At 35.0% G+C, this 10,009-nt stretch overlaps 1 protein-coding gene across 3 annotated transcripts; it reads left to right on the forward strand.

Annotated features, from left to right (window-relative positions):
- The first annotated feature begins 280 nt into the window (after positions 1–280).
- LOC122198226 (putative receptor-like protein kinase At5g39000) lies at positions 281–6,877 on the forward strand. Of its 3 annotated transcripts, XM_042902419.2 has the most exons (9): positions 981–1,018; positions 2,335–2,435; positions 2,903–3,147; positions 3,378–3,499; positions 4,897–4,993; positions 5,096–5,203; positions 5,283–5,390; positions 5,474–6,391; positions 6,522–6,877. In XM_042902419.2, the coding sequence occupies exons 4-9, from the start codon at positions 3,429–3,431 to the stop codon at positions 6,603–6,605; spliced, it is 1,386 nt and encodes a 461-aa protein (XP_042758353.1). In that variant the 5' UTR covers positions 981–1,018; positions 2,335–2,435; positions 2,903–3,147; positions 3,378–3,428; the 3' UTR covers positions 6,606–6,877. The 3 variants fall into 3 exon arrangements, with proteins under 3 accessions (XP_042758351.1, XP_042758353.1, XP_042758352.1); XM_042902417.2 differs by lacking the exon at positions 2,903–3,147 and having other exon boundaries at positions 281–1,018; XM_042902418.2 differs by lacking the exons at positions 981–1,018; positions 2,335–2,435 and having other exon boundaries at positions 2,447–3,147.
- Positions 6,878–10,009: the final 3,132 nt, after the last annotated feature.

A 10,009-nucleotide genomic window follows, 5' to 3' on the forward strand; every position in this document is an offset into this window, starting at 1 on the left:
TTACAAGAACGGAATTCTAAAATTCAGTTTATAAAATATTATATACACATGTACAACAGATTCGTTTAAGTGTCCATTTAGTCAAAATTTAGGATTACACGTTACCTCAAAGGCCATATGCTATCATGCAACATCACTTTGTTCCGCCAGCTGATAGCATGCTACATGACGCAGCACCTTAGTTCAGCCATATATTAGTATTGCAGGACTTTAGTTTTTACCATTTCAGATCCAGGTATGTATCTTCTTCGAAGCCTCTTCACTCACACACAAACACAGTCATGTCTTTTAGCAAAAAACAATCACTATGGTGATGTGGAAGTTTAATGCTTTTGATGCTGAATTCATTTTCGTTATTTACATAGTATCGTTATCCAGTGTTCACTCGCTAGTAATCACTGTTAGAAGAAGAAAAAGTACTATAAGGTTTTGATCTTTTGAATTATGACTGATGAAAAAGGGATTGATTGGGCTTTTTAGGAATATGATAATTTTCGTTAATTAGATTTCTTATGATTATGATTATCTTGGCCAAATAGTGATGTATAAGAGAGCCATGTGTTCTTCTTTTTAGGATTACTGAGAGAGTTCTGAGAATTTATCCCACTGTTCAACTGTGGATCCATAGAAATTGTTTTGTTTTCTTAGTGGGGAATGGAGCGCTAATTTTAGATAATGGAACTGTGGATACAAATTGTTTTGTTTTTCTATCGAGAAATGGATCGCTGATGTAAATAACCTTTGTGTCTCTAAAAAATTGAAACTGTATCTGTATTAATTCAAGAAAACAGTTCTCTGATTATAATTGCGTTGGCTTTCTCTTAGGGATATTCTTGATGATGCTTAATGTTTTTGCAGTATAGCAGGTAATCGGGAAATACATTCAAGCTCTTAGTTAATTTGTGTGTCAAAGAAATCATGGATAATAAGATTGTCCCTTCATCGCTTGGTGAGATTGAACCTTTTCTTGGTGTTGCCTATGAAATTAAATCGGAAAATCCGAGGGTTGCCTACTGTTGTAAGTTGCCAATACATATTATAAATTTTACACACACATAGTTTCAATTTAAGGGTATTATAGCAACTTAAAGTATGTAACTTGGATCGCAGTAAAAATGGAAAATATATTATACTAATTTGAAGGTGGTACAGAGTGCTTCAACTAGGAAGAAGAAAAATATTTTCTTACTCCAATTCTAAACAAAGCATGGCCAAGTACCTGACACCCAAACTGACCCAAACTAAACGGGAAAATATATTCTTCTATGGACATGTTCGTCACGAGGATTTATTAGAAAAGTCTAATTATTTTGACAATTTTTTTGATAAAGTCTTAAATTTTTTTTGAATAGAAAAGTCCCGTTTAGTTAACATTTTGCTCAAATTAACAAAAAAGTCATTTTTCTTTTTGTTTTAACAGGAAAGGGAAATTGTCAAAAAAATCTCAATATATTCGGAAAAGTTTCACTTTAGTCCGAAAAAAGGGTTTGAACAAAAAAGTCCCGATTATTTGATTTTACACGATAATATGTCATTTCGTGTTAAAAGAAAAAAAAATTGTTAATTTGAGCCAAAATAAAATAATCGGGACTTTTATGTTCAAAAAAAATTGGGACTAAAGTGAAATGTTTCTGAAAATATTAGGATTTTTCTGACAATTTTCCAATAGGAAAGGACAAATTTCGTGATTTTCCCAAAATAATGAGACTTTTCTATTAAAAAATTAGGACTTAATCAAAATTTCTCAAAATACTGGAACTTTTTTGCATAAAACCCTTGGTCAAGAGATATAGTTATTTGAGTTGTTAAGTGGTATACATGTATGTTAAATGTTGAGTTTTATGCAGAAAAGTCTCATTATTTTTGGAAATTTTTTGATGAAATCCTAAATGTTTTTTTTAAGAAAAGTCTCATTATTTTGGGAAAATCACATAATCTGTCATTTCTTGTTAAAATACAAAAAAGACGTTTTTCGTTAATTTATGCAAAATGTTAAATAATCGGGATTTTCTGATAAAAAAAATTAGGACTTTATCAAAAATTTTCCCAAAATAATGGGACTTTTTTTGCATAAACCCTTTACATTTTCGTTCAGTGCTGTTTAAGAATAAATGAAACTCGTGAGTATAAACCCTTCCATCAAAAAATAGAACAATTTGTGGGTAATATCCCATATTTTCCTTGCCGAGCAGAAGATATCTGTGTATCCTAAGAAGATAAGGAAATGAGTATTTCACATGCATAAATGAGTGAATTATATAGGGACAGATATTACTGAAGCATACCTTTGGGTATACCCATATGCTTTGTAAACATTTTTGTATACATGATCAGGTCGGTTATATGCCTATGAGAAAGCTGAGAGACTAGATCCAGAATCAGCTGGCCCTGGTGTTCATCAATTCAAGATTTCCCTGCTTCAGCAGCTAAAACAGGTATTTGTTCTCTTCTGTTTACTCCTTCCCTATTCATGATCAATTTGAAGCAAATCAACACTATTATGCCAGAAAAGTTTGGAGCAAATTTGAATCAAGTATTATATTTCATGGATCTTTCTTAAACATTTAATCGGTTCACTCTCACAACAAAACGTATATCAGTCTTTTGTTCTTCATCATTCCATATTAGAAGTTTCATTATGGAGACAAACTTTTAATTTGTTAGATCCAAGTTAATCTTGGATTCATAGTGTATCCTTTACACAGACCACAATTTCTGTCTTAAGATCGATATACATATATCTAATGGTCAAAGATAGTCAAAATGTATTTAGTTGATGGTCAAAATATTGGGCACTTCTTAATGAATCGTTTTTATCTAATTGAATTACAAAATTAATTTTTATTTATTTATTTCGAAATTCAAAGTTAACTGTCTGACAGGTTTTTGACTGTCAATTGAGAGAATATAAATTCCACCTCAACTGACAGCTTTTCAGGTTGGAACAACCCATAGAAAAATATAGTTCTCGTTCCACGTTTTTTCAATGTTTCATCATGGAGACATACTTTTGATTCGACATATCCATCATAATTTTGGAATGATATGTATGTCTTCTAGACAGACCCGTAAGTGGGAAAATTCTGTCTTACGACACTGCAATTGTTGCAGACTTCGATCAAATTCATTTCTCTAATTGGGATTCAAGTACGTTTTCTTGCGTATTGTATTTAGTAATACATATTTGTATATTTAGTTTTTTCTGTTTTGAACATATCTTTTGTTTGTTAAATTCGTTCCTACCATTGTTAACCAAGTGCATAGTTAGTTTCCTTTTTGAAATTGAGTAAATACATAAATGACCATCTTTATTCGAAAGGCATCCTCTTTAATTCCTTTCCCATAGATTATGAATTCCATAATTGTATTCTCTTTAGGAAGAACTACAAACATCAGGAGGACAAACAATAAACAATGATGCTCATGAAATGCAAAACTTTTATCGGCATTATTTTCAGAAGGACATTCAACCCTTCCAAAATTCAGAAGAAGCTTATCGGTAAACATCTTCTTGTTTATTTTTTTTTATTTTCAAAATTGTGGAAAGCGTATTAAAAAGAAACTAACTAGAACTGAAAAATCACAACTACAACAAATACGAGCAAGCCAAGATGAGACTAGCTACTTGAGCAAAGTATTTAAACCATAAGAATAAATTCACCTTAATATTAGTGGTAAGTTGAGGAGGCATCATGAGAGGGAGCATGTTAGGAATTAATGAGAAATAAACATACAAACAAGAAAGTTAAAGATGTGAAGAAATAAAGAACATAAAGAATTAACGTGGTTCACTTGATCAGAATAATAGACCTAGGTCCACAGACCAACCAGAGAGAGACATTATTAAAAGCCGTCAAACACACACTTTCTACCTTAGGGTTACACTCGTACAAAGACATCTAATGACGAGTTGACTAAAAATCTGCAAGTTGGTCATCATCTAGATTCATGTAAAAGTCCAATTACAAACCTCCAAAACATATGGAAAATGAGCAAAAAGACGAGTTTCATCCTCCTCATCGTCCTTACAAAGACGGAAAATGTAGTTTGAGTTGAAGACAACCTTCTTTTGATAACATTCGACATACTAGGGGGCCTTCCCAACCAAATTCTCCATGAAAAGTTGTTCAGCTTAATTGGAACCCAATTATTCCATTTGCTGCGACCATCGATCGTCTACAAACATGATTTTATATTTATCATGTCCCTTAACGACTTAACCGATTAAGCATTAGTCAAGTTGACAACCTACTTCCACCAAGGAAACAATCAGTAGGATTCAAGACTGACACAATTCGTATCTCTTCTATTGGCTCTTGTAACTCATAATTCTGCCTAGCCGCCCCAATCGGACTGCGCTTCCAAGACCAATTTAGTTGGTTGTAGGGAAATCTATCTAAGATGTCCGGGGAAAAGATGGTGTTGTTAGAGGAATCTATCTAAGATGTCTCTCCTGACAACCTGGATTTTGAACTAGAAGTAGGTGAGTCGGAGATACTTGTATTATTTTTGTTCTCTAATAGTTGAAGAAGGGATGTGACCCCCCTATAATGACCAAGAAATGGGGTGGGTTGGCATCGTATCCAGTTTGGCCCGTTTTGTCTCTATATATATTTCATGTAACTTTTAAGACCTATAACAAAATAATTAGAATTTTTCTTGTTAGGCCGTAGATGTAATATGATTACCCAAACCATGTGAAGCACAAAATCTATGTGTTCTTTACTTCTCTTTGCATCTTAAATTTTGTGTGTGCTGATTGAAAATGTAACAGACTTGACCCTGCTGAAGAGAGAATTGGAAATGGAGGAAGCCCCAAATTTAATCATCTTATTTTTTATATGTATTCTTTATATTTTTCCTATCCTGATTGAAATATTTTAATTCTCATGCCAGTACCCTCTATCTTACAAAAGCTTATCGAATTGCAAAAGTTCTATATACGGTTCTGAAGTCAGTCAGTCTTTTAGATTCTGTTAAGGTGCCAGAGGAGGTAAATTGTTGGATATTCTGTTCCTTGAAGAAATCCATTTCATAACTTCTTAAATTTTCTTTATCCAGTTTTGATGAACTATTAATGTGTTTTTGTTCATAGATATTGAAAGCACATGAATTCGTAGTTGCGAAGGCAGGAATATACACTCGTGATATATTTCGACTTGAACCTGAAACTTCAGATCAAAAGGCACAAAGACATCCCGAGGTCTGTTCGAGGAATTCATTTGATGATTTCTTATATTTGGTGGAGCAATTTGGTGAATTCTTACTGTGTATGTGTGTAGATATTTATTACAAGCTCAAATGATGCTAAGAAGGCAGAGTTGCATACTGATAATATACTTCCATGTGAGCCTGGAAGTTCAAATCAAGATCAGCTAAGATATCCAGAGGTTGGTTCCGGAAATCATGTATATATCATATATGTATGTTTTTTAGAGTGGTTCAACGTTAATTAGTCATAACATGTCTGCAGATGAAACAACTAAACCACTGTAGAATCCCCCTGGAGGCCATAAAAGATAGTACCCAAGACTTTAATTCTACAAATTTCATTGGGAAGGGTGGATATGGAAGTGTATACAAGGGAATCCTCACCTGGGAAGATCATGTAAATGAGCTAGTTGCTGTAAAACGGCTAGATGTCACTGGGTTTCAAGGTAAAAAGGAGTTCCTCACCGAGGTTTCAATTCTTTCACAGTATCAACATGAGAATATCATAACCCTTATAGGGTTTTGTGACGATAACGGGGAGATGATTTTGGTTTATGAATACGCAACTCATGGAAGCCTTGACCAATACTTACGTGACACCACAATATCAAACAGATTGTCTTGGCCACAATTGCTTAAAATTTGCATTGGTGTTGCTTCGGCATTGGATTATCTTCATAATCATGTTGCAGAGAAGCACAGAATAATACATCGGGATATAAAAAGTTCAAATGTCTTGTTGGATGAAAACGGGAAGGCAAAACTTTCGGATTTTGGTTTGGCTAGGATAGCTTTAGCAAATCAACAAAACACCCTTGTGATCACCAACATTGCTGGAACATATGGTTATAATGACCCACAATACGAAAGAACAGGATATTTATCAAAAGAATCTGATGTGTACTCATTCGGAGTGGTTCTGTTTGAAGTATTGTGTGGAAGGCTAGCATATGTTTTAAGTTACCATGATGAGCATCGATTCCTCCATCATCTAGCGCGAACACACTATGAAAAAGGAGAGTTGGACAAGATTATTGATCAGAGAATAAGAAATGATATAAAACCAATAACGTTGAAAAAGTTTTCTGCTATTGCATATCGATGCTTGCAAGAAACTCGAGAACAACGACCTGCAATTGCTGACGTTGTATTCCAACTTAAGGTGGCTATGAGATTTCAAGTAAGTTGTGGATATCGTTTTTATCAATTCCCTAAATATGGAGATGATTTGAAAGAACAAATATATAAAATTATTAACAAAAATGTACATTTGTTATTGACACATCATTTATTTATTTTTAATTCATCAGGAGTTAGAAGATGAGGAAGATGAATTCTACCTTAGTGGATACATGAAGGAAGCTTTATCCTTACATACAGAAACAATTAGATAAGACAACGGCACTAAAAAACATTGTAAACACCTAAAAGTATTTGTTTCTCTATTTGTTAAATATGTCCCATCATAAGTGATCAACATGGTGACAACAATATGAGAATTTATTAGAGCGGTTTTAGTTTTAAGTCATGGCACATCTTCAATTGCTTGCTCACCGTGGATTGTGATTTAATTTTCTCATGTTAGCTACGGGACCGGTTGGGGAAGTTAACAGCCGGTGACCCTTTTCGTATATAATATATGAATTATAAGATGCCTTCTTTTTTATTTGTTTGTCTTGAAAATACTTGTAATTTTAGGAACATGTTGCCTTGAAGAAATTTTGGACAAAAATATCATTCAATCTAAGTTTGTCTTAATATTTGATTATATCACATTATAGTTGAATCCCTTGGAGCCATTCCTCTACTACGTTTAGTGAGACAATTACATGGTTGGGGATTTGTTTTGTAGGTTTTGGTTTACTGTTACACTAGTAATTTTAGGAACATGTTGCCTTGAAGAAATTTCGGATAAAAATATCATTCAAGCTAAGTTTGTCTTAATGTTTGATTATATCACAATATAGTTGAATCCCTTGGAGCCATTCCTCTACTACGTTTAGTGAGACAATAACAAGGTTGGGGATTTGTTTTGTAGGTTTTGGTTTACTGTTTAAAATATTGTAGATTGTGTCTCAAAATCAAATTACTCCATTGTGCATAGTTAGGCTAGGCCAACATAATGTGCATACTTTTTGTTGGAACGGGTGGTTGAATTTGACCATAGGAACTCATGGTATCGAAGAAAAATGGCTCCAACTAATACACAATTTGAAAACTTTCCCCATGTTCTTGAAATAGTAATTTCAAACGGAGCATGACAAAATCAGGTTGTGTATATAAGTTCTCAGTTTTTACTTTTTTGAAAGCCAAAGATTTATTAAGAAAAGAAGGTAACCAATAGCAAACTAGCAAAAAACATAGTACAAGAAAGTGAGGCATACATGAAACTGATACCCTTGTACATGCTTCCCCTTATTGGAACCTATTAAAGTGGATCATTAAGCCTATTAAACTTGGTCAGAGAATAAGGGAATTTTTCTACAAAAAAGAACCATTAATTTAGTCCATTACAGACCTTTTATACCAAAGTAGTGAGACTAATACGATGCTTTTTTACTACCCAAAAGCAAACCCCCAGAAACAGCTTACAGCCTTACATAAAAGCTATATAAGAAACAGCTTACAGCTAGTCCAATACACACAGTCTGATAGAACCTTAAAATTACAGCAAGCAAATGATTGAATGAAAATTAAAGGGACGGATTCAAGAGGGGCAAAGTCTCCAATACAAACAGACAATTGATAAAATTACTGAGCTAAGAAACTATTGAAACGTAGCCTGCTAATTAACACTTGGAAGATCGCTAACTGCTCCTGGAAACTAGCTTGTTAACTGCTCCCCACATTTCCATTATCTCGTTGTTTTGTTGACCCAATGAGTCTAACCAAATCCCAAAAATGTCTTTAAATTTCTCCTGTTCACTTAATTCCGGGTCATGAGGTTTTACCCGTTTCTGCCTCTTTGTATACACTTTAAGCCGGGTTGTATCATTACTTCCCTCTCTGTAAAACGCCTTGTCCTCAAGGCAAAATTTAGGAAATTGTTCTGCCAACAAATCATAAGATTCCCAAGTAGCCTCTTCAACAGGTCGATTACACCAAGAAATCAATAGCTCCAAGACTAATTAAGTTGCCCACTTCTGAAACCCAACGATGTGAGATAACTGAATGAGGTTGTAATTCGATTTCCCATTCTTTGGTAATTGGTAAAGGATTAATGGAATCATCAGAAGAGGAACCATAAGCTCGTTTAAGTATGGAAACATGAAAGATGGGATGAATTTTTGCAGCAGGAGGTAGATCCAGCTCAAATGCAACAGGACCAACTACACGCTTGATACGATATGGTCCAAAGAACCTCGGTGACAGCTTTTCATACTGATGTTTGGCTAGGCTGCATTGGCGATACGGTTTGATTTTAAGGAAGATGTAATCACCCACCTCGAATGACAGCTCCCGTCATTTGGAGTTAGCTTGATTCCTCATACGGTCTTGAGCTTTGAGAAGGTTAGTACAAAGCGGTTTTAACATATCGTCTCGATTGATCAACTGTTGTTCCGGTTCATGGTTTTTCGTTTCTCCTGCGACATAAGGCAGAAGAGGCGGAGGTTCTCTGCCATAGACCACAAAAAATGGAGTAGTGCCGGTGGAAGTATGATACCCAGTGTTGTATGAGAATTCTGCCTACAGTAAGAATGAACTCCATTTGGTTGGTTGCTCATTAGTGAAACAACGTAAATATGCCTCTAAACAGCGATTGAGTACTTTTGTTTGCCCGTCCGTTTGTGGGTGGTAACTAGTGCTGAGTTGTAACTTGGTTTGACTCAAACGAAATAGTTCTTACCAAAAATGATTAAGGAATATGGCATTCCTATCAGAAACGATTGAACGAGGGAAACCATGTAAACGTACTATCTCTTTGCAAAATACCGTAGCTACACTTTTAGCAGTGAATGGGTGAGTTAAACCAAGGAAATGGGCATATTTGCTCAAATGGTCCACCACAACGAGGATAGTGTCAATTCGATTGGATGGAGGCAGACCCACAACAAAATCCATTTGATATGTCCTTCCAGACTTGTGTTGGGATAGGTAAAGGTTGTAGTAAACCTGTAGGCGATAGGGTTTGGTATTTTTGTTGCTGGCAAACAAGACACTGTTGCACAAAAAGTCGGACCTCCTGTTTCATTTTTGGCTAAAAATATTGAGCTGACAATCGTTTCATGGTCGTTAGAAATCCCTCATGTCCGCCCATTAGAGTGTCGTGAGCTTCCTGTAACAGCTTCACCTTGATGTTGGGTACATCAGGTATCACTAGATGATTCTAATAAAACAAAAATTGGTCCACCAATTGAAAATCGGGGATAGAAGTTGGGTTAGTCAATAATCGTTGAAGTATGTCCTTTGTACATGGGTAAGATTTGAGATTGGACTGAATATCTGCAACCTCCACACAATACGGGATCGTGATAGTTAATAGTTGACCAGAATGCAGCATGCGAGAAAGAGCATCCGCTCCTCTATTCTCCTTTCTAGCCCGATGATGAATCAAAAAGTCGTAAGGCATGAGCTTGAGTAATAGTCGTTGTTGTTTGGTAGTGGTGATACGTTGTTCAAGCAAAAATTTCAAAGTGTAGTGGTCAGTGCAGATGATAAAATGGCAGCCCAGGAGGTAATGATTCCATTTTTGTACAGCCAACACTAATGCTAACAACTCTCGATCATAAGCTGATTTCATCCGATTGGAAAGAGAGAAGCCTTTACTGAAGTAAGCTATGGGATGTTCCTCTTGCAA

This window comes from Lactuca sativa, chromosome 1 (assembly GCF_002870075.4).
Source record: "Lactuca sativa cultivar Salinas chromosome 1, Lsat_Salinas_v11, whole genome shotgun sequence".
NCBI classification, from domain to species: domain Eukaryota; kingdom Viridiplantae; phylum Streptophyta; class Magnoliopsida; order Asterales; family Asteraceae; genus Lactuca; species Lactuca sativa.

Bases quoted from the DNA above. Each gene is read 5' to 3' on its own strand.
- LOC122198226 (XM_042902417.2), top strand. From the start codon at position 919: ATGGATAATAAGATTGTCCCTTCATCGCTTGGTGAGATTGAACCTTTT. The intron at 5,391-5,473 runs GTTGGTTCCGGA...ACATGTCTGCAG, and splicing joins ATCAGCTAAGATATCCAGAG to ATGAAACAACTAAACCACTG. The intron at 6,392-6,521 runs GTAAGTTGTGGA...TTAATTCATCAG, and splicing joins AGGTGGCTATGAGATTTCAA to GAGTTAGAAGATGAGGAAGA.